The 24,419-nt window shown below is 32.6% G+C and overlaps 3 protein-coding genes and 1 pseudogene across 3 annotated transcripts; 2 read left to right on the top strand and 2 right to left on the bottom strand.

The window, feature by feature from the left end:
- Positions 1-6,613: 6,613 nt before the first annotated feature.
- Positions 6,614-8,266, bottom strand: LOC123907932 (probable aquaporin TIP-type alpha). Its single transcript, XM_045958402.1, has 3 exons — positions 8,031-8,266; positions 7,504-7,754; positions 6,614-7,164 (listed from the first exon to the last, which is right to left on the bottom strand). The coding sequence occupies exons 1-3, from the start codon at positions 8,161-8,163 to the stop codon at positions 6,766-6,768; spliced, it is 783 nt and encodes a 260-aa protein (XP_045814358.1). The 5' UTR covers positions 8,164-8,266; the 3' UTR covers positions 6,614-6,765.
- A 2,515-nt stretch (positions 8,267-10,781) lies between these two features.
- LOC123889194 lies at positions 10,782-11,673 on the bottom strand (annotated as a pseudogene).
- A 3,390-nt stretch (positions 11,674-15,063) lies between these two features.
- Positions 15,064-18,186, top strand: LOC123907925 (UPF0426 protein At1g28150, chloroplastic). Its single transcript, XM_045958389.1, has 3 exons — positions 15,064-15,217; positions 15,303-15,461; positions 17,725-18,186. The coding sequence occupies exons 1-3, from the start codon at positions 15,161-15,163 to the stop codon at positions 17,899-17,901; spliced, it is 393 nt and encodes a 130-aa protein (XP_045814345.1). The 5' UTR covers positions 15,064-15,160; the 3' UTR covers positions 17,902-18,186.
- Positions 18,187-18,567: 381 nt separating this feature from the next.
- On the top strand, positions 18,568-19,841 carry LOC123907915 (NDR1/HIN1-like protein 6). Its single transcript, XM_045958377.1, has one exon. It carries the CDS (start codon positions 18,884-18,886, stop codon positions 19,634-19,636), a length of 753 nt encoding a protein of 250 aa, XP_045814333.1. The 5' UTR covers positions 18,568-18,883; the 3' UTR covers positions 19,637-19,841.
- Positions 19,842-24,419: the final 4,578 nt, after the last annotated feature.

Below are 24,419 nucleotides of genomic sequence, written 5' to 3'. Positions count from 1 at the left end.
AATATAAAACTATTCTTTTTAAATTAAATATGTTCTCATTCAATGCCATTTGGTCTTGGAAACGCCTCATACATTTTTTATATTTCTTGTGAATTTAAAAAATAAAAAATAAATATGTTCTCATATTTCCTTTCATCCAAATAAATAAAATTAAGAAAAACATTTACTACTCAACTTACATTTTTAGGTACTAGTACCTTTCGGACAGAATCTATTTAAAAATATGAATTCTTTAAATATGTAATATTATATTCATATTTTTATATAATAATAAAACGAGTAAAGTAGTCATTACCCGCACCCAGATGAATTTATATTTGTGCCTTTTTTCTTATAAACAACTTAGCCACATGATTCACTATGTTGATGGCACAATAATTATAATTAATGGTAGCATGTCCAAATCCTCGATGCAAGCGTTTTTTTTTTTTTTTTAAGTAATCTAGTGGTTAAAAATTATATCCTTAAGCTACTAGATTTGGTCTAGTGGTGAGGGGTTTGGGTAGTACGTTATAGGTCCTGGTTCGATCCCCAGCTCATTGTAAATAAAAATAAATAAAAAATTTATCCTTTAGGTGAATAAGTGAGATGACTGGAGTTCGAACCCCGACCCCTGCATATATAATAAAATGTCTCAACCAAATGAACTAAGCTCACAGGATTCAATGCATGCGTTTCTAAGTGGAGTTACTTTATAATATCAAATTGAGTTATAAATAAGTATGAATAATGCTAGCAACACACTCTTTAATAAACACACTCCAACACACTCTTTTTTATTGGTTGAAATTCACATGGGTCCTATAAAAAAATATGGACCCATATAATTTTTATGGGACCCATATATATTTTAACCAATAGAAGAGAGTGTGTTAGAGTGTGTTTGTTAAAGAGTGTGTTGCTAGCACTCCTCAAATAAGTATATTAAAACCAACTTTCTTTTTCTGTAAAAAAAAGAAAAAAGAAAAATCTTTCTTTTTTTAAGCAAATTCAAAGTAGATGATGAGCCACCTGCAACATCCAAGATAAATATATAATGAAGCAAGTACAAAAAGAGAAAGGAGACATAAACTAAAACCTTTTCAAGCATGAAAAACGAAATAAAAACTAGGGATAAAATTAAGTCAAACCAAGAAAAGTGAAAATAGAGAGAAAATAAAAAAGTATAATAAACTAAGAGGAAATGAAAAGAAAAACAAAAACAAAAACAAAAAAATTGATCGTTGCCACTCTCTCTTCCTCATCGGTATAATAAACTAAGAGGAAATGAAATGAAAATAAAAAAGTCAAGTCCGTTTGAGAGCCCCAACAGGATCGTATTGAGCTCGGATTAGCGTCGCTGCTTATTGTCTGTCATTTATATTTGTTTTTCGTCAGTCATATATATATATATATATATATAATAAAAGTTCTTGGTCCCTTAAGCATAAGGTCGATTGGAGATTTGATTCGTGACTCATGAAAAAAATTCGATTGAGATTAAAGAACCTATTTTATATGTCTCATAGGTTTTCATACAAAAATTAGTCATCGTTAACGGTGATGAAGAGTTTATATCAATGGTAACAAAAAAAATTCTTTAACATGCATATATCTTTTCAACTAATACCAACACAAATCAAACTCATGCAGGAAGCAAACATTAACACAAAGTTTTTCTGCGTTACGTCAAATGCTTAATGGCTAAGAGTTATCGTACATGTGGCAGCTTTTTGGTGATTATACGTACGTGCAACTTTTTCCTTTTAATTAATGATGATGATCGACATATATACAAAACTGTACTATATGAAATATTGCAACCATATATTATAGAGGGATAAGCTTGGAAGACCAAAGACCTCTGATCTTGATCTCTAATGTTATATGAGGTATGTATGATCCAAAAGTGAAGTGTATATACATCTTAAGATCTAAGGCCAGTTTTAGTACGTGTAGAGATTTTGATGATTGTTATCAAATCTGAGACATGCATTGGCCCTTGTTATTTATTTTCATTTATGATTATCTGGAAAACAGCTATACGTACAACTGTTTATATCATATCACAATTCACTATTTAACATGATAAGTTAATCCGTCCGTCAAAAAAAAAATGATAAGTTAATCCTATTACCTTATTATATTAATATTTATCTCTGGTTCAAATCTTATCATAAGGTGAAGGTTCGAATGTACCGGTACATTAGGTCATTACATTGATAAATGAGTGATAATTTATATGAATTTAAATAAGAGATAATATCATAAAAAAAAACACAATTTCATTGTTTAGAAGCCCTACACTATTTTTTTATTTTTTTATACAAAAATTCAATATTAACTATTATGAGGAGTAGCCATAAAAAAAAAAAAAAACTATTATGAGGAATAAAAATTCAAAAAAAAAATATATTTTATTTTTTTGACAGTTTTGATAAATGATATTTGGTTATTATAATTGTTTTAATGATAGAAAAAATAACTTATTTTAAAGAATATTCATTTACTTATAAATTTAAGGACCTAATGTACCGGTACATCAGAAATTATCATATGTACTATAGAATTTTCCTAATATTATACCATAGTAGTATAAAAAAATATTCAAAAATATTTAGGGGGAATCGTGGCCTCTGTTGGTCCCCTTCTAGCTCCGTCCCTGGTTAGGATAGAAAAATATAAAAATTGAAGTCTAAAATAAATATTAAAATTATACACTAATAAACAATTTTAATTTTTTTTGTATACCTTTATAAAAATATAATTTTTTTCTTCTAAACAATCAATGAAATCAAGTCATATGCATGCATGTGAAATAAAAGTTGGTTACAAGTTAATAGTACTTAGTTGTACCACATGCAAATCTGCTTATGTGGCTTGTTCTCATTGATTGTTGGATAAATACCTCCAAATTATTAAGGGGTAGAGCAGGTCTCACCAAAATATAATAACAATATGTTAGATAAATATATTTAAAATAAAGTATTATTCAAAAAAATGTGATTTTTTATAAGTTAAATAAATATAAGTTAAAAAGTTATGTTTAAAAAAGACCAGTTGACCCAAAACCTAAGTGTCGCGCCGCGAAAAATGCCCGTGCGTGATGACGCTCGAAATGACTACACAGTCGCCACCTAACTTTATTTATTCCAGAATGACAAAGAAAATATCGACAAAACCTTAAAAGAATGAAAAGATGGTCGTCGCAACCATTTTTGGGTTCAGGAGTCGATTATGCAAGAGGAAAGTATTAGTACGCCTCACATCAATTGTATTCAACACGAACCTCTCCTTGTTAGTTTAGGGTTGAAAAAATATTCAATTCAAAGGTTGTTTGCAGCTTTTTATTATTAAAATGTTTACAAAAAAGAAAGGGGAAAAAGTTAGTTTTTTTTATTAATGTGTTTGACAAGAGTGATCTCATCCTCCTGCGTATTTCCATGTGTGATTGAGAAATCAAAGCTACGTAGTTCTTGGTAGAAGATGTTTGTTGGTTGGTTGATTTTAGAGAACGATGTTTAGGTCACATACTAGTGGTTAAAAGTATGCTTGTATGTTGACGTGTGGAAGGCTTAAGCTTTGTTTGTATCATGTTAGAATGAATAAAAAATCATTCGTTTGTGAAAAGGAGTTTGTTTGATTGCGCCATTGGCAAAAGATTGATTTGATATATGTGTTGGAGTTGTTTTTGGGTATTTTTTTTTGTGTGTTCGAAAAAAAATTATTATGTTTGAAAAATAAAAGGTCGAGTGTGCAGAATAAATAACAGGGGTGCAAGGGAAGTAAAACAGTAGACCCAACCCAAGAAATCATCCTTGGACATATGATTGAAAATTTCTCATCCCACCTACCCACTTTCTCACCCACCCCCTGTTTTTCCATTTTTGCCCTTGGTCAAAAAATTCGGAACGCGTTTTCCGAATTTTTTTTGCCTTTAAAAACAACTTCGGAATGTATTTTCTGAATTTTTTCCAAATTTGAATTAAAAAAATTCGGAAAACGCGTTGCGAATTTTTTGACCAAAGACAAAAATGGAATTTCCAGGGGGTGGGTGAGAAAATGGGTAGGTGGAATGAGAAATTTTCCATATGATTTCAAAGAAAGAATTGGAAGTGGACAGAGCTAAGGTGAAAGTCATTGAAAATTTGCCTCCACCTACCAATGTTAAAGGTGTCAGAAGCTTCTTAGGGCATGCTGGTTTCTACATAAGGTTTATCAAGGATTTCTCAAAAATTACAAAGTCTCTCTGTCAACTGCTACAATACGATATGCCTTTCAATTTCACTGGAGACTGTTTGAACACCTGTTATTATTGCGCCAGATTGGTCCAAACCTTTTGAGCTCATGTGTAATGCAAGTGACTTTGCCGTGGGAGCTGTATTGCGCCAGAGGCATGATAAGATTTTCCATTCCATCTACTATGCAGCAGAACATTGAATGAAGCACAAGCTCAACTACACCACCAATGAAAAGGAGCTATTAGCTATGACATTTGCTTTTGCAAGTTCATATCTTATCTGGTAAGTACAAGAGTGGTGGTGTACATCGATCATTCAACCATCAAGTATTTGATTTCCAAGAACGATGTCAAGCCAAGGCTTAACAGATGAGTTCTGCTGCTGCAAGAATTTGATTTTGAAATTAGAGACAAAAAGGAAGTTGAAAATCAAGTGGCAGATCATCTGTCAAGACTCCTTAATGAAGTCCAGAGCCAAGACATGTATGTAATTAAAGAAAAATTTAAAATTACGTGTGATAACTGGTGTCTCTGTTAGAGGGGGATGAATTGTGAATGTGTACTAAAAAAATATTAAAAATAAGCACTTGAAAAATATTTTACCAAATAAAATAAAGTGCTTGAGAATAAGTTTAAATAAAATAAGAAAGTACAAATAAAGATGTCAAAAACAAGTAAATAAAATGAAAATAGCTTGCAAGAAAAATAAAAGAGATGAAAGGAAAATGAGAAAGAACACAAAAAAAATTATCCTGATTCGGCCAAAAATAAAAGGGCCTATTCCAAAGTAACTTGAGATTTCACTAAACCATGCTTTTATAACAGGATAAGCTAACAATGTTTACAACCAAGAACTCTCTACACAAACAATGGGATATCACCTCCATTATACAAGAGTCTCTAAACTAAGAAATATCACCTCTCTTGAAAACATTGAGATCACACCGTAAATGCATTATGCTTTTCCCATGTTTTTAGTGATGTCAAAAATTAGGCAAATTAATATTGAATTGAAGTAAGCGCAACAGTTTTTTTTTTTTTTTAAGAAAAAAAGTCTTTTTGCAAAAGGTTCATCTTGAAGTTTTTCAAAAACCTTACTTGAATCGGTGCATGTACAAAGATGAACCGGTGCATGACTTTTGGGAATCATGAACCGATGTAAACAGGGTAATGCACCGATGCATGTTCAACATTGACAAAGTCAGTGAGACTCTTGCATAGAGACATGCCTATTAGTACCTATACATGTTTCTATTGGGAATCAGGAACTAGGCATGGTAATAAAACTCATACTCGCGGGTACCCACCTAAATCATACCCGCTTTGACGGGGAAAACCCGAGTTGACTGAGTTTGAGTTTTCCCCAATTGATACTCACCTCGAACCCGTTCCCGAACCCGCCCCGCTTATACTAAAAATTAGATTTCACCTCTTTTAAATTAGAAACGCTTAAACAATTTCTTAAATTACGTTCATATATTTATTTTTTATTTTAATTTGAGTATTAAACAAACCATTTTCTCTTTTTTTTTTTCCTTTATTTAAAAAAATATTGTTGAGAGAAAATAATTTTGAACATTTAACTTTTTTTTTAATAAAAAAATACTAAAATATAATCTAAATTCATGTGAAAAGAGGCGTAATGGGGATACCCGAAACCCGATGGGATACCCGATACCCGTTGGGTATGGAATTGAAGTTATCATTTTTATCCCCGCTCGAATTTGGGATGGATTTGGGAAAACCCAAACTTTATGAGTTTGGGTAGGGCAAAACCCGTCCCCGCCCCACCCCATTACCATGGATATCTGGAACCGGTGCAACTGTTTTCTTGAACCGGTGCAAATATCTGTCAGGGGTTCTATATCGAGACATGTATTATGTATCGATGCATAACTCTGCTTTAATCTTTACTTGAACTGGTGCATCTTTAAGTTGAACCGGTGCAAGTCTGATGGATGAATCTTTTGTCTTTTTTTTACTTGCTAAATAGGTGCATGCCTAAATAAAGCATGAACCGGTTCAAGCACGAGTTTTTCTAAAACTTTGCTTACATTTCAATTCATATTCATGGATATGATAATAATTCAAAAGAAAAATATAATTTAATAGATAAGTATATGTTAAAATGTTTTTAAATATGAATGAAATGTGATTAAATTATTATATGATTAAATATTATTGTGATTAATCAATAATTAGTAAGTTCGATATAGGAACTCAAAGTAAAAACTAGACTTTGTCTTGCACACTGACTTCAATTGTATATGAGATCCGGTGAACCGAATTGCAATAAGAAGGGGAGATCCGGTGAACCGAATTGTGGTGGTAAAAAAAAAATTATTGTGATTAAAATGTTTTTGAACATATTGTTTATATTAACTTTTTTGTGAGTAGACTCACTTTATTCAAAAGTACCATGGACAAACAACCTTTACATACTACATAAGCTTAATTGGAAGTTGGAAGCAACATAGCAAAATGAGAAGAAAAACAGTAATCTTACATACATACATTACATAATAGACATTAATTCATTAAACTAACTAATAATCTTCAGGAGCCAAAGGTTGATGATGAGGATGAGTATGCGTATGAGGAGGATCAGTTGGAACAATAATATATTCATATAAAAGTGCTGCAATTGCAGCTCCAAGTAATGGGCCAACCCAAAAGATCCAATGATAATGCCATCTCCAGCCCACTAAAGCTGGCCCAAAAGCCCGAGCAGGATTCATGCATGCTCCATCAAAAGGCCCACCAGCTAAGACGTTTGCACCAACAACAAATGCAATTGCTAAGGGAGCAATTGTGCCTATAGAACCCCTTTTGGGATCAATGGCAGTGGCATATACAACATACATTAAACCAAATGTCATGACTATCTCAAGTATAAGGCCGTGCCCTACATCTACTCCTATTGCCACATTGAAGCCCTGTGGTCTCTGTAATAAAAAATCAGAATACAATAGGCATTACACATTATGGTTTGAAAAATCACAATACAATATGATGTGTTACCTTAGTGATAAGACAATAGTGAAACACCTTTAAAACAATTTAGTTTCCAAAATTTATAATATTGTCAACTAGGCATGTCATAGGTGCCTCTGAGGAGAACACATGTCGGTGTCCGACACTCAGAATTGTGTTATTTTTTCAAATTATTCCTAGTAACCGGACACACGGTGTCTGTGTGTCATAGCTATTGTGAAGATAATTATGCATATTAGAATTTACTTATTTTCAATAAGGAAAGTGTGGAATTGAGTAGTGTGTAATACCATGTTATTAGTGACAAGCCTCAATAAAAGGGAAGCAACTACAGAACCAAGAAGTTGAGCAACCCAATAGTAGACAGCTCTAAGGGCAGTGATTCTACCACCAAGAAGAGCACCAAAAGTAACTGCAGGGTTAACATGGCCACCAGATACATGCATGCTAGCAGATATAGCAGCAAATAGTGAAAATGCATGAGCTAGTGCAAGTACCACTAGCTCACCCGCTGATGCCCCTGCATCCTTGTATATCTTCCCTGAAATCACACAAATTAATTAGTAATTAATGATAGTAATATGTCCATTTCTGCATACCCTAGTGAAACCTGTTTGGATAAACAACTTATTTACAGCTTATTGCTTAATATGTGTTTAAGTTCTATCAAAGTCTCACAAAACTTATGAGCACAATTGACTTTTTAGGTTCATTAAATTATTAATATATGTATCCGATCGATATTATAGACCAGATAAAAAATTAGTTATTTCTTATTAAAAAAAAAAAAGAACAAGAGGGAGTATATGGTACGGACTTAGAGCAAGGGCAGAGCCTTCTCCAGCAAAGACAAAGAGGCAAGTGGAGATGAATTCAGCTATTGTTGCTCTTATGGAATCTGGATGGTTTGCTTCATCCAACCTTCCAAAAGCATATCTTCTTGTTGACATTGCAACTAAATTGTTCTTCTCTTTTTTTCAAAGACCCCTTTAGTATATTCAGCTACACAATTATTTAAATGAAGGTAAATAGTGAAAAGTTTCTTAAATTTTAGAGAGGGTAGAATTGGAATAATTTGCATGGATGAAATGTGTGAAGTGTGTGAATGCTTATATGAGCCAAATAGAGGTTGAATTGATCAAAGCTATATGTGGAAGTGGGACACCTGGTTTGTGAAATGTTGCATAGTAGCCACGTTGTGTATATGATGATGACTACTCACTTCAATTTTAGTTTTTTTATTTCCAATGCATATCCATTTTTAGTTCTACATATCATCAAACAGATATATCTAGCTCTAAGTTACGTGTCTTGTTGTGGAAAGTTTGGTTTGTTACTTTTATTTTATTTTATGGAAATTTGTTATTTTAAATGTTGTGAAAAGAAGATGAAAGTAAAGTCCAAGTGTTACTGCATTTCCCTCTTTAAGTATTACATATATATCATGAGAGAAGTTTGAAGGATTATTCACATTAGTTTAATGGAAAAACTAATATATATCATAAGGGCACAGTTTAAGATACTTAATGTAGAAAATTAATTTTAAAAGTTGTGCATTCAATTTTTATAAAGTTAAAATCTTAATTTTCTCAATACAAAATTTTCATTTTAAACTCTTTAACATGTGCCCTAAAGGGATATGCTAGCAAGACTCAGTTTAATAGCAATCATATAAGTAACACTATATTTTAGTTTAATTTTTACTCTTTTAAGGAACGTGTAACTGTTAATCTCGTATTTGTTACCTAACAATCTCTCCTTTTTGTTACTCATTCAATTCATTATATTTTTGCTCAAATTGAAGTTTTTTCATCCACATATTGACAGACACCACAACAACGGGACACCATCTGACTATCATTATTTGAAAGACTTTCGACACAAGAAATCTATCGAACCAAGTTTTGATAGCACTGTTGGGTTGTAAGAGGAGTCTGAAGATCATCCACATTAGCCAAAAACAATCACGCAAGTGAGTTGATCACTACATTTTATTCAAATTCAAAACAATAAGACATTGAGTTTATGTGTCATCTCATTTATATATTGTTCAACCTTCATTTTTTCAAGCAATATGTAGGACTTTCAACCTCTCATTTGCTATACAATATTTCCCACTTATATGGTACTCTATGTAATTCTATTGTTTCTATTAGAAAATAGAACATTGGCGCATGTGTCGATAAGTCTCAATTCGAACGACAATGTCGATATTGTTATGCTACATATTTTCACTTGGGTTTGAACTTCAGATTTCATGTTGAAATTAAATACTATTAGACTATCAACAATGGTTGAAGTATTAAACTCCAATTTTTTCACTTCTCAATATTCCACATCATTTTTTCTTTCTTCTACATAACAATTAAACTATTATTTAACTTTTACTCCTACAATGGTTTAGTTTCTTGGGAGATTCTATGGTACATTCCCTTTTTGGACTGTTTTGGTGCAGTCCTTTCTTTTAACCAATAGAATTCATTTTAATTCTCACATCAACGCAAGTCTATGGTGAGTCCTTTTTTTTTAACAAATTTTTATTTATTGCATATGAGTCCCCCATCAAGTAAATATTCATTTACAAATTACAAGCAAAAAACAAATTTTATTTCAATTAAAAAAAATCATCCCTAAAAAAACAATCAATATTTCAATTTAAAAAAAAATCATGCGTAAATCCCTAAATAATATATGTGATAAGCTGCCATATATGTCACGGTTGACGCTGCCATATAAGCTGCAACCTCTGATTTATAATCTCACGAAGTGTCTTCTTTTTCCGGTTTCAGAGAATCTTTTCTTCCATTAAAATCCCAAAGACAACAAATTATATACAGAAAACAAATTAAAGCATAAACCCTAATTCCCAAATTGAAATCAATTTGATTCTTAATAAATAATAATTACACATAAATATAACAAACATTTCAGTTTCGTATTTACCTTAGCAATTATCTTTTCGATAGACTACACACAAACTTCTTTTCCAATCTCGTCGTCGAATGGAGTTCCGTTCGCGAAAACAATGATGAACGCAAATGATGAACATAGAAGTTTCAATTTTAGTGATGATGAGCGCAAGTGATGAACAGAGAAATTTCAATTTCAGCGATTTTGAGACTTAGAGATGAAAACAGGTGATGGTGAACAGAGAAGTCTCAGTTTCTTTTCCTTTTTTTAATATCGTAGAAAACCATGAAACTTCAAAAGAAGAAACTAACTTTTTTTTTTTTTTACAATCGCAATTAAATTAAAAAACAATTTAAATATTGGGGTAGTTTTATAACTTTTAATATGATAGGAACTTAGTTGAAATATTATTTGATATAAAGATACATGGTAGGTACCATATAAGTGATTTGTACCATATAATTTAAAGTTAGTCAATACTTCATCCTCATTGGTCAGATTAAGACTGCACCAAAACAGTTCAAATAAGGGGCTGCACCATAGAATTTTCCTTTCCATAGTTTAAACCAAATACTCTCTCTTTCAACTCACTTTTATATACCTCACGTTCTTTATTCTTTATTTATATTATTTAATTTTATATAATAATTATTATTATTTATATATTTTGAAATAATGAAGGGTAAATATCATTAACAAGTGTCATATTGTATGGGCGTCCATTTACAAAGAAATTAATTAACTCTGGGAGCATTCCCTTTTTCAACATCGTTAAAAATTGGAGAGCGATGAGTACGTTAATATCATTCAATGTACCTGGACATCCAAAAAATGCATGTCAAATCCATAAATCATGAGACGCAATAGCTTCAAGAATAACTGTCGTGGTTCACTTATCTCCTCTAGTAAATTGTCCTTTCCAGGCTGTAGGACAATTTTTCCATTTCCAATGCATGCAATCAATATACTCCCGATCATTCCAGGGAAGCCCCGCATCTCACTAACTTGGAGTACCCTTTGTAGGTATCAGTATTTGGTGCTCTCAAATAAATTGGCTCATACAATTGTATGATCCTTGTACGTAATTTACATAAACAATCAAGTGCAGTTGTTCCTCCTATTTTGATATATTCATCAATCGCATCAGCTGACAAACCATACGCTAACATACGCATGATTGTGGTACACTTTGTTAATGAAGATATGCCTTCTTTTTTTGCGGCATCAAATCTTTGTGTGAAATAGACATCATCGTTTGAAAAGGTACCCAACAATGCGTAAAAAAGGCGCTTCTGCATTCGAAATCTACGTCGAAACATTGCCTCATCGTACGTAGGTTGATTCGAGAAATGGTCGTTTATTAACATTTGGTTTGCTACTGCATGATCTCTAAGAAAATATCTTCTCTTAGTACGCTCACCGTTAGAATCTTGCATTTCCTCAAATATTTTCTTGCGACGTTCCCTAAGAGGGTTTACAATTAACTCGTCCTCCATATGAGATTGTCTTTTGTAGGATTCTATATCAAAGACAAATTGAGATTGATCCATCGAGAGTTTTAGAGATATTGCTAAATGCTAAATTGATAGAAATGATCAGAGAGATGCTTTGTTATAATACACAAGTGAGTTGTAGTTGTGATGATAATATATTTATACTAGAGTGAGCATTGAATGTCATGCGTTATTTTTCATAATAATGTGGGTTGTCTTCCACTATTACATAGAATTATTCATTCACGTTAGATTATTCATCAATTCTCACCATCACACTGTTCAACCTACTTTGTTATTCATGTGGTTTGTCTTTCACTATTACATATTATTCATTCATGTGAGATTATTCATCAATTCACATCAAAATATGACACAAATATATATATATATATATATATATATATATATATATATATATATATATATATATATATATATATATATATATATATATGGGGGCTGCTAACTTAGACCCAGTTGGGTCTAAATTAGCAAAGTGCACCTTTTCAGTTGGACCAAAATACCCATTCTTTTTAATTAATTAACCAAATTACCATCAATGGACGCGGATCCAGTGTCGCGCGCGTACCGCAGGACCATGGTTACAGGCCGTTGATTTCCATCAGACAGCCAAGATCTGATCTCATCAAGACTGTCTGATCAATCACACAGCCCAGATCATCCGAATCCATCAGATTCCAGCGCGTGCACCACACTGGATTACACCCTGGAGAGAGAAGAATCTACTTTTTAAAAGCAGGACACGTGTCGCTGTCTGATTCGCTGGGCGTGATTTTTTTCCATTTAATACTTTGAACTCAATTATTTCGTTGTAAATTAATTTTTTATTTTTTATTTTTATACCAAAATTCATAATTTTTTTTTCTCTACAAATAGAGACTTGGTTCGTTTGATTTGGACACAGAAAAAAAAAAACCCAATTTTTCACTACCTTAATCTCATTTTTCACTACCTTGCATCAACTCACTGAAACCATTCTACCAGGAAAATGGTTTCAGATTACAACTCTCTGAAACCATTGTACCAGATAAATGGTTTCAGAAGCAAACACAATTAATAAATTACTCACTGAAACCATTCTACCAGGAAAATGGTTTCAGATTACAACTCTCTGAAACCATTGTACCAGATAAATGGTTTCAGAAGCAAATAACTAATAATCAACTTACTGAAACCATTCTACCAGCAAAATGGTTTCAGATTACAACTCTCTGAAACCATTGTACCAGATAAATGGTTTCAGAAGCAAACACAATTAATAAATTACTCATTGAAACCATTCTACCAGTAAAATGGTTTCAGAATACAACTATGTGCAACCATTCTACCAGTAAAATGGTTTCAGAAGCAAACATTAGTTTTTAATTACCGTTTTATCTCATTTAATTAACTAAAAATAGTTTCAGGTCTCCAAAAATTTCATAAAATATACCAAAAGTTCCAGAATATTATCTACTATTTTCCTGGTATAATGGTTTCAGTGAGTTGGTTGAGTGGTGCGTGTTAAATTACAACACACAAGTAACTTATTTAGTAGACAAAAAATGAGATTAAGGTAGTGAAAAATTGCATTTTTTTTCGGTGTCCAAATCAAACGAACCAAGTCTCTATTTGTAGACAAAAAAAAATTATGAATTTTGGTATAAAAATAAAAAAAATAAAAAATTAATTTACAACGAAATAATTGAGTTCAAAGTATTAAATGAACAAAAATCACGTCCAGCCAACCATTGTGTGACATGTGTCCTACTTTTAAAAAGCAAATTTTTCTCTCTCCAGGGTGTAATCCAGTGTGGCGCACGCGCTGGAATCTGATGGATCAGGATGATCTGGGCTGTCGGATTGATCAGACAGTCTTGATGAGATCAGATCTTGGCTGTCTGATGGGAATCAACGGTCTGTAACCATGGTCCTTCGGTACGCGCGCGACACTAGATCCGCGTCTATTAATGGGTATTTTGGTTAATTAGTTAAAAAGAATGGGTATTTTGGTCCAATTGAAAAGTGCACCTTGCTAACTTAGACCTAACTAGGATCTAAGTTAGAAAACCCCTATATATATGTATATATATATAGAGTCGGGATCCGTTGACACCGGCTGTCAAACTAAAATTTGACACCAAATCTCAACCGTTCAAATCAATTCATCGTATGGCTTAGATTTATTCACTTAACAACATCACGTGACATTCTCTCCCAATTCTCAACTTTGAAATTACGCTAATTTTCTTCTTTTTTGACCCACCGTCAAAATAAAATATGGTGGTAGAGTGAACCTTCACCACCGCCAACAACTTGCAACCAACCGTTATGGATCCACGGTTTGTAACCGGAAACAAGCTGCATCACCATTCAACCGTCATATATACATCGTTTTAATTGAGAGTTCTTCATTACTGTCTTCATCGCGTAACCACCGCAAAGGGTGCATCCTTCTTCGCCCATCCGCCATTGAAGCTTACTGCTCATTCTTATACATGAGTAATTTCCGTCTCCAATTTTTCAGAATTTTCTTTGTTCTTGGGATTAAATTTCTCTAGATTTTAAGAAAAACTAATTGATTATTTGAATATAAAAGAATTTTGTACAATTAAACAACTACAAGAAAAGAACATGGGCCAATTCTATTTTGCTCAATCATTGTTATTTTCTCCTTTTGCCGATCCACTTGTTGACACGGCGGCGGAAAAACCCAGAGAGAAAGAAAAGAAGCTACAAACAAGTCACGTGATATTTTTGTAAACTGTATTATTTTGTTAAAATATTTTAAATGATATATTTTTCAGCCGTATGATCAATTGATTTAAACGGTTGAGATTTGGTGTCAAACTAATATTTGACACCTGGTGTCAACGGATCCTGACTCATATATATATATACGGATCCTGACTCATATATATATATATATGAGTCAGGATCCGTTGACACCAACTAGTTTGACACCAAATGTTACACCTCTCAATAACGTTTTAACCGATATAAATTTTATAAAATCCACCGTTGGATTGAAAGTTTACATCATATAGATCATTTGTGTAAAATTTCAAATAAATCAAAAATCATTTGATATGTTATTGAGATACATCAAAATTAACGGTTTTTGTATTTTTTTAAATGCCGTTAATCTTTATGTGTCTCAATAGCATATCAAATGATTTTGGATTTGTCTGAAATTTTACACAAATGATCTATATGATGTAAACTTTCAATCCAACGGTGGATTTTATAAAATTTATATCGGTTAAAACGTTATTGAGAGGTGTAACATTTGGTGTCAAACTAGTTGGTGTCAACGGATTCTGACTCTATATATATATATATATATATATATATATATATATATATATATATATATTTGTCTATGTCAAACGGTACCTAATTAATAAAAAAAAAAAAATTATTTGTCTATAAATAAAAAGTTTTGGTAATAAATAATCGTTGGAAAAAACAGCACCTCACCCAAGAATCGGAATCATCTTGTGGTAGTTGCAAGTTGGAATAACAAAGGCAGAGCAGAGCTATGTCTCTTCTCTTTACTTCTTCTTCTTCTTCTCGTCTTCCACTCCCATGCACTCAAGTTCGTTACTATTCCTCTTTATTTATTATTCAATATGTTTCTTCTTTCTCTTCATTTCAATTAACTCTACCGGAAATTGAAGCAGGAATGTAGGTTTTTATCATCATCATCAGGAGTAATCACCAGAACCATCGGTTTTAATTCTCATAGTAACTGTAATTCCCTTCGAGTTCGTAATCGGAGTCGAATTACAGCTTTTTTCTTTAATCCTGCACAAGACCCTATCGTCAAAGAAGCTCTCAAGGTATTAATCTTCTTCTAGATTTTTCTTTTTCATTTTTCGGATACTTTTTTTCTCAATCATAATTTCTCATATCTTCAAAAATTAGAATGGTGCTGAGAAATCAATTGAAATTTCCAAATAAATACATATATTTAAGAGGTGAATGATTATTCTTTGACATTTGGGCTTATTTGACGAAAAATAGCAGAGATGTTAGCTCGTTGAATTTGTATCATTTGGTAAAATTACTAGTTGAACCGACTTATAAGTATGAAATGACATAAAATATATATATATATATATATATATATATATATATATATATATATATATATATATAATTAATATTTAACTTTTTGAAGCATGATGACAAGGGTAAAATTGAGAGAAAAAATGATAAGTTAAAAGCTAATTGAATTACCTTATCAAAATAAGCTATAAGCTCGTGAGAAAATGTCAATTACCAAACAAGTCTTTTTTAATCATGAGTTTATTCTAAGCTCAAAACAGATCCTTGGAGAATCCCACAATCATCAAGAGATATGATGCAACTAATGTCCACTAATTGTATACATGAATGGAAGTCATGCCCTCTTCTATAAATAGAAGAACTTGTGAAGACTTGATGCATTCCCAGTCTTGCATGATCATGTTGAGAGTTAATTAATTCTCAACCATGTCCTAGAGAGAGGAGGGTGTTAGTAATCTCATATGATATTTAAGATTCGAGTGTTATCATTTCTTGTAGTAACTCTCGAGTGAGGAGGGTACTTGAGTTTGTACAGTGATACACAGTTTGGGTTAGGTTGCTAGTGTAAAAAAAATTGTTGAGGTGGTTTTGCGGACGTATGGCGACTTGTGTAGTTCTTTGTGGTGTGATGTTGTGTGTTCTATCTAAGATCTTTGAGTGTGTGGGTTAACCTTGTGTGTGCAGATTTTCCCCGTATGTGGCCTTTGTTGGCAACTGTAGAGGTCAGATTTAACTTATTTTTGTCAATATCAATATGGTTTTTCTTTTGAAAATTTGTCAATATGGCTACTGTTGATTTTTGAACAAATGAGTTTTCAGCATATAAAACTGTTGGTGGAAGATACATAGAGGAAAAAGTTTAAAACAAGTTTTGACCTAATTACTTAAACATTACATTGTTAAATTATCAGTTAAAATGAATTTCTCCATACTACTGCTAGTCTGCTGCATGTCGTGATTGAATTTAATTATAATATCTTCATATTGGATGAAATTCTTTGGTCATATTTCTCCATCTTATAGTATCATATGTCTGTTTCGTTTTGTCAAAAATGTGATTCAAAAAGTCATGTTTGTTTGTGTGCATAATTGAAAATGAAATTCTATTTCTTTCAAGAGAGTACTACTTGCAGGGAAATGCTCATGATAAATCAAAGTAGAACCATTTACACAGTCCATATTACTTAAGACATCATCAGCTCATGAGTTGGTTTTGCGATAACCTTTCACCTCAATCCTTTTCAAGCAATCTTCTAATCCACTGCACCAAACTCCACAGGCACTCTTAACAACTACTTGAGCCGAGAGTCAACACTGAGCTCAATAGCTCGAAATTCATAAAACCGGGCTAACTACAACCCCTCCAAAACACCCCAAAGCTCTACAGTGTTGGCACTACAACTGCTCAAAACTCCCCATTACGTTACAAATAATGAAGAAATAAAAAGGTTTAAATAGGAAGCAACATAAAATAAACCCAATCTAATACCCGAATATTCTGTTTGATCACAACAAACTACCACAAACACTACTCAAGCCACCCTTAGAAGCTCCTTATTAAGGTCAATCCAACCCAAAGGTGGCGGCTGACGTCTAATCAGAGACCGTAATTTAGGACTTGGAAGAGACACACACTACCTTTATTCTTCCACTGTCATAAAGCATGACAAGAATTAGCCTAAAAAACTCACCAGTCCACCATGAACTTCTCTATTTGTCAATTTTATCATCAACCTAAATGCTTCCTTTCCACTTGGGAGGTCACATGTGTCAATAGATAGGTTATAATATTTTTTTATCTTTTTATCAATACATGTAATCTTAAAATGTAGTTCTGTCTTTTTATATGTCTACAAGCTGCTATCTGGATGTTAAGCTCACTTACTACCCTTGATTTCTATGATGTAGCTATATTCAATATTGTCACAATTCTATAGGCTGGAAAGCATTCTTCTCAGCCCACATGAATTTTCATTGGTTGGCATTGAAAATTTGTTTTTGTTTTTACCAACTTCCGGTATTTCTAATCTGCAGGAACCAGTGGCATTCTGGGGTGGGGTGTTTGCAGGCCTTTTAAGGCTTGATTTGAATGAGGAGCCTCTCAAGGAATGGATTAATAGGACTGTCGAAGATTCTGATATCAATGAAGAAGAAACCAATGCAGAAGGATCAACTACTGAAGATGCTCCACAAGAGATTGAAATAGAATAAAACTTGCACTTTTTTCTTTTAAAACTTGAATAGCATCAGCATGCCAGAAGCACAGTAACAATTTGTTCGATTGGTTATAAATTATAATATTCTAATCACACATTTGGTATACAGAACATATCAGCTCTGGTCCTTTCTCTTCATCCCTTTAAAGATGGTAAATGTAAACAATATTTTCATGGCTTAGCTTTGTATTATGAAGTCTGTATCTATTGCTACCCTCAGCTAGATTATATTCTGAAGTGTTTTATTTTTGAAATCAATGAAAAAATATGTTTATGTGCACCATTTGTTTTGGCAGTTTAACCTGCTTTATGAGTTTCTTCTTGTCATTAAAAACATTAAAAAATTATTTGGTTAAGATTTTGTTAAGACAATAAAATTCACCGAATATACAGTAGAAACTTCTTGTACAATATATGACACAAATTCTTAAGGTGCAAGTGAGGTTTCCTTAATTGCAATGCAGGTTTCAAGAATGTACTGCAATATGCATATCTTACCATCTTATGGCAATAATTACCATCACATGCCATTTATTTGTTTTAGATTGAAACATAATTGCTTGGTGTGCACGACACTTTCTCATACATCACCTCGTGCCAAAAAAATAGTGACAAAAAATCAAGGGTGATTTGAAGATACGTGTATCTAATGTTACTGTTATGGGTTAGATAAAGCTAAGGGAGTCTTGGCCTCATCAAAAGAAAATATAGAAAGGAACCAAACTCTTGTCTAAAGTCAACATAGTTTGATTAGTGTCCTAATTTAGCTGAACTACCACTAGTTTGTAGGTAAGGAAGGTAAAGCACATACCAAAGTACCTATTGCAGAACCAACCAATCCACCCCCAACAGTATTTTCACAATTAGAAGTCAAATAAGGAATGTCTACATATAGCATCAACAAAAAGTGCTAGTATTAGCATTTATGATCACAGAATCTGAGAGAGCGAACACTACTCGGAAAACCACCAGTATTCATGTCAGATCATCAGAGACAAAGAATCCACCCTATGAATGTGGAAACACAACCACACCATAGGACACCATTAGTACCTCCTGGTTCGTCTAGATCAGAAAAGGTTATCCATGTGCCTCCTCCGATTCTTCATCAACATGCTATGCCAGCGATAAACTCTTCAAAACCGAAAAGAAACTGTTTCTGCAAGTGCATATGTTGGACACTAACCTTGTTATTCCTTCTACTCATTATCTTGGCTGCAACTGTAGGAAGCCTTTACCTTGTCTTCAAACCAAAGCTTCCAAATTACTCAGTTGACACTTTGAGGATAAGTGATCTGAGACTTAACTTTGATTTGAGTCTGTATGCAAAGTTCGATGTGAAAATCACAGCAACCAACCCGAACAAGAAGATTGGTATTTACTATGAAAAAGGAGGGAAGTTGAGTGTATTCTACACAAACACAAGGCTTTGTGAAGGATCTTTACCTGAATTCTACCAAGGTCATCAGAACAAAACAGTGCTTAATGTATCCTTAACAGGTCAAGTTCAGTCCGGGAGCACATTAATGGCAGCGTTACAACAACAGCAGCAGACAGGAAGAATTCCATTGGATCTCAATATCCATGCACCAGTTGCTATCAAACTTGGGAGGTTGAAGTTGAAGAAGGTGAAAGTGTTGGGTCAATGCCAGTTGGTGGTTGATAGTTTATCATCTAATAATCTTGTAAGCATTAAGGCTAGTAACTGTAACTTCAGAATGAAACTTTAAATCTTATCATAGGAGAGTTTGCATTAGTTCATGTGAGTTCTTTTTATTCTTATTTTTGGATTTTGAAAGCTTTGATTCTTTTATGAATAATAAACTGCTATTGTAGTAGTTCCTTACAGTATTTTTGTATTTGTCTTGTGTTTGTATCATTGTTGGTTCGCAACATTTATTCGAGAACATACATATTGGACTGGTTTGATTATTATGATTGAGTAAATTAGTCAACCTGCTTCTTCAACGTGTAGGTTAAATAGGTACTCCCTTCGTCCCAAAATATAAGCAAAAATGAATCAAAAGAACTCGATGTATTTGGTTAAAGATTTAGATCAAATACATTCACTTTTATTGCCAACTTTTGCTTATATTTTGGGACGGAGAGAGTATATTATTTTATAAATTGGCATCCTATGATTATAATACTCTTACAGTCTTACTAAACAAAGCTCCTGGGAAGAAATAATTTTGTGAAGCATTGAGGGGAATTGGACTTAAGCCATTTGAAATTAACAAGTGATGGTAACCCAACCTTTGTGAATTGGAGATCCCATGAATAAGGTTCGTATGAGTAAGAATAAATCACGAGTTAATTCTGCTAACACTAAATTTATTTTGTCCCTTTCCTATGGTGTACTTGAGAAAGTGTTAGACATTATTAAAGAAGTCTCACATCGCTTGCGAGAAGGCCTGACTCAGTGTTTATAAACTAGAGTCAATCTTCACTTTACAAGCGGGTTTTGTGTTAGGCTCAATACCCATTCTAAGATGGTATTACGCCCAACCGATAGCGTGGCTCAACGAATCGTGGAGAGACTTTTCACTCATCTGAAGAGAGCTCATAGTCTCATTGTTTAGAAAGAGCTTATGAAGTATGGATGAATGAATCGGGAAGAAATGACACCTATTTATTGTGAAAACTAGTTTAAAGACCATGCACGGGTCATTGAATTTTATTCGAGATTTAAGTTTGTCATTTATATTATGGTAGAAAATTTATTTAGAATAACATATTTAAAAAAAAATTATATAATATTGTTAAAATATAAGTGAAACTATTGTGCTTTTTTTGTATTCGTCACAAATAAATAGTCATGTGTATATTCTTAAATAAAAAATTAGAAATTTGATTAGGATAATTTAGTAAATTTGATAGTAATTAATTTTGTTGTATTATTATTATTAATAGTCAATAGTATATTGTTAATTTATTTTTTTTAATAAAAATATTGTTTATGTTTGTATTTTTATATTCCTAATTTATGTATATTCATTTTTTTTCTATAATTTTTTTATTGACTATTTTTTTTCTTTCATTTAATAGATTATTGAATTGATCGTATTAATCTGTTTTGTTATTATTTTTGAGTATATGTTGTTCTTTTTTCTTCTAATCTATAATCTGTTTTGTTTCTATTTATAAGCCTATCATTTTTTTTTTGTATTTATTTTTTATTTTTTTATTATTTTTTTTTTAGTGAAATTACAATGAACGAAATTACATTGTGTTTCTCTTTCTTCTCTTCTCTTCTCTTAAAATTAAAACGAAGTCCCAACGGAAACTATTTTTTGGATCGTATACTACTAGTAAATATATACTACTAAATAGTTGCTTTATTTAGTTTTTTTATTTTAGCGAAGGAAAAAAAAAACAACATAATGAGAAAAAAAATATGACTCTATAATAAATAGTAAAAGGTAAACTCATTCAATTTTTATAAAAATATATTTTAATTTTCATATATTGTTATTTAAATAATAATTAAATATATAAAAAATTAATTAAAAACGTATATTGTGAGAGGTAAGAGGAACAATTATTAACCATCCGATCAAAACCACCGTTTCTGATTAAATTTTAGCATTTAAACTACACTTTACTCTTTTGTATTTATCATCAAGAGCAATTAATCTATTTTTATGGATTAGTGAAACCTTCGAAAGGTTAAATAAATACTACTCTGGTACATTGGTGGTGGGTAGTGAAAAGATGAAGGTTTGAGTCTTTGAGAGATAAGATGAAGAGCGATATGATATGATGGTGCACAACAATAAATTTTGAGATTGCGTCAGATCTCTTTTTTCTTTCAGCGTTTCCAATTTCACTGATGCAATGCAACACTTCTCTTTCTATTTGATTTTTTGTAAAACTTCCCAGGGATTTGCTCCCTTTTGGTGCAGCTTATCAATTAACAAAAATCTTGGCACTTTAAGTGCTTCCATGAAACTATTGACTTTCATGGCACTTTGCACCTCATTTGTACCAGAAATAACTAGAATGGCACCATCAAGGTTACACAAATTAAGCGAATTCGTCATATAATTTGGTTGGCGACGACGTAGAGTATTTGACGTACACGTAATAACATTATTTTTATAGGAGACTGTGTCAACATATCATCTTTGGTGGATCAAATTGTTTATTTTTCTTGGTTTTGGTTTATAGGCCGAACAGGAACAATGTTAATTTAGTTTTCTCTGAATAGCGTAATAATCCTTTAGATTGTTTTCAATGCATCTAAAGTGATCTATTCTGAATTGTAAGGGTTGAGTACCTCTTGTACTCCTTATAATTCATTTTTTACTTATAAAAAAAAAAGTTTACACAAATTAAGCCCTTTGTGCGCTGAAGGTAAAATCAATAGTATTATCTGTGTCCATTATGTTAATCTGCAAGGACAAATTTTACATCATTATAACAACAAAAAGTAAGTGTAAGAAAAATTAACTATTTAATTATTCCTTCAAAAAAAATGTCTATTACACACTAAAAAATCACAGAAACTTAAAAAACATGATAATTAATAACAATAAATTTGAGATCCAAAATTTGCAAGCTAAATCTCAATATTACTAGAAACCATGAATCATACTGTACTAATTTACATGAATATTATTTCAATAATTTAATTACTAAACAACTTAACTCAAAACATTCCTAATTCACACACAACTCAAAAAAGATATGGTTTTGACAATAAATAACTTTGAATGATTTAATTAATAAAAACTCAACATTCTAATTTACACACACACACTTCAAATAGACATGGAATAAATTATTACCTTAGTGTCTTTCCAAGTAGTGTATCAGTACACAATTTGTAGATCAGCTTTTTCGCCACGATATAGTTGACGCTTTGGTACGAAAATTGACCAAGAGGAGTTGAAAATCAACACAAGTGACATTCAAAGGGAAGTTAATGGCGTGGGGGCTGTTTGGGATCCTCATCAAGGGCTGAGTTTAATTACTTGGCTATTTTAAGCATTTTCATCAATTAAGACAAATAAAATTCAGCCATTTAAAGCCTTTCCAAGATGGTTACAAAAGAAGCATAAATGGGACATTCAAGGCCTTAAATAGGCGTGTGACTAATCATGGGAAAAGGAGTATCATGAGCTGATTGCATTAAGTCATTTTATTTCTAGTTAATTGCATTGTATTACTGGTTTTATTGTGTTTAATTAGGCCTTACTGTTTTTTCGGCCATATATGCATGTAATTTGATCATTTGCAATTATTCAATAAACAAGAACATTTCAGTCCAATTAGAAATTGTGTCTACAATTTTCGCCTGATTATTTGCAAGCGTTGTCTTGAAAATAGTCCGATTAGCTCAATTGGTGTTGAGTGCTAATCTCGTGTTAGGCTATTGGTGTAGTTTAACATTGCTTATTTCCTTGCTGTTTTCGCTAAAACCCAACAAACAAACACCTAAAACACTTAATAGAATTCGACTAATAAGGGTGGTACCTAGTACCTTCGTTATTGGTTGTTTGCTTCCGTTACCACACCCTGATTCGTATCATTAGTGGCATCAGAGCACGGTTCTGATTCCGTGTTACGTGACAACAATGGATTTCAACAGTGATGATTTCATGGACAAATTGCGTGAAGCCTTAAGGAACGTTGACATGAGAGATGAACGATGGAGGCCTAGAAGGGGTGAACCACGTCCAAACGTGGATGAGTTCAAAATCACCGAACTACCTGAATTTAATGGTAGTGCAGACCCGGAGGTTTATTTAGAATGGGAGCGCAAGATTGATAGAATGTTTGATTTCAAGGATCTTGATGATGAGAAACGTTGCAAATATGCGATTTTGAAACTTAGCAAAAGTGCATCGTTGTGGTATGAGGGATTGAAGGCTAGAAGGACACGAGATGGGAAGGAGAAAATCCACTCTTGGGAGTCCTTGAAGAGGAAGTTGCGCAAAAGATATGTACCATCAAACCACCGACTGAATTTGTATAAAAAGATTGCAGATTTGGTGCAAGGCAAAATGAGTGTCACTGAATACATTGATGAGTTTGAGAACCTATGCCTAATGGGTGAAGTGGAGGAAAATGAAGAGCAAAGAATGAGCCGTTTCCTTCGTGGGCTGAATAAGAACATAGCTTTTGCTGTTGAGCTATGTAATTACACAGATTTCACCACTTTGTGCACCTTGTGTTTGAAGATTGAAAATCAAAACAAGAGTAGATATAATGCTGGGAGTTCAAGTGGTTGGTCCAAGGGAGGTGTGTCGGGTAGTGCAAATCCAGCCCCTAACACTAAACCAATGGTGAATCAACCGAAACAAAGTGAGGTCGCTCCTAAACAACCCATTGCCACGGCCAAGGAGACTAATCTGTCAAAGGTTAGGTGTTTCAAGTGTCAAGGTTTTGGACACTTTGCTAGGGCTTGTCCTAATCAACGAGTTGTGACCCTCCGAGAAGCAATTAGCATGCGTGATGAGTTGATGAAGGAAGAAGAAGAATCTGGTGGCAATATTGAAAGTGATGGAG

This window comes from Trifolium pratense, linkage group LG1 (genome assembly GCF_020283565.1).
Source record: "Trifolium pratense cultivar HEN17-A07 linkage group LG1, ARS_RC_1.1, whole genome shotgun sequence".
Taxonomy (NCBI): domain Eukaryota; kingdom Viridiplantae; phylum Streptophyta; class Magnoliopsida; order Fabales; family Fabaceae; genus Trifolium; species Trifolium pratense.
This window is presented reverse-complemented; position numbering and strand designations above follow the sequence as displayed.

Bases quoted from the DNA above. Each gene is read 5' to 3' on its own strand.
- LOC123907932 (XM_045958402.1), bottom strand. From the start codon at position 8,163: ATGTCAACAAGAAGATATGCTTTTGGAAGGTTGGATGAAGCAAACCAT. The intron at 7,755-8,030 runs GTCCGTACCATA...GTGTGATTTCAG, and splicing joins AGGCTCTGCCCTTGCTCTAA to GGAAGATATACAAGGATGCA. The intron at 7,165-7,503 runs GTATTACACACT...TTTTTATTACAG, and splicing joins GGCTTGTCACTAATAACATG to AGACCACAGGGCTTCAATGT.
- LOC123907925 (XM_045958389.1), top strand. From the start codon at position 15,161: ATGTCTCTTCTCTTTACTTCTTCTTCTTCTTCTCGTCTTCCACTCCCA. The intron at 15,218-15,302 runs GTTCGTTACTAT...AAATTGAAGCAG, and splicing joins TTCCACTCCCATGCACTCAA to GAATGTAGGTTTTTATCATC. The intron at 15,462-17,724 runs GTATTAATCTTC...TCTAATCTGCAG, and splicing joins TCGTCAAAGAAGCTCTCAAG to GAACCAGTGGCATTCTGGGG.
- LOC123907915 (XM_045958377.1), top strand. From the start codon at position 18,884: ATGTCAGATCATCAGAGACAAAGAATCCACCCTATGAATGTGGAAACA.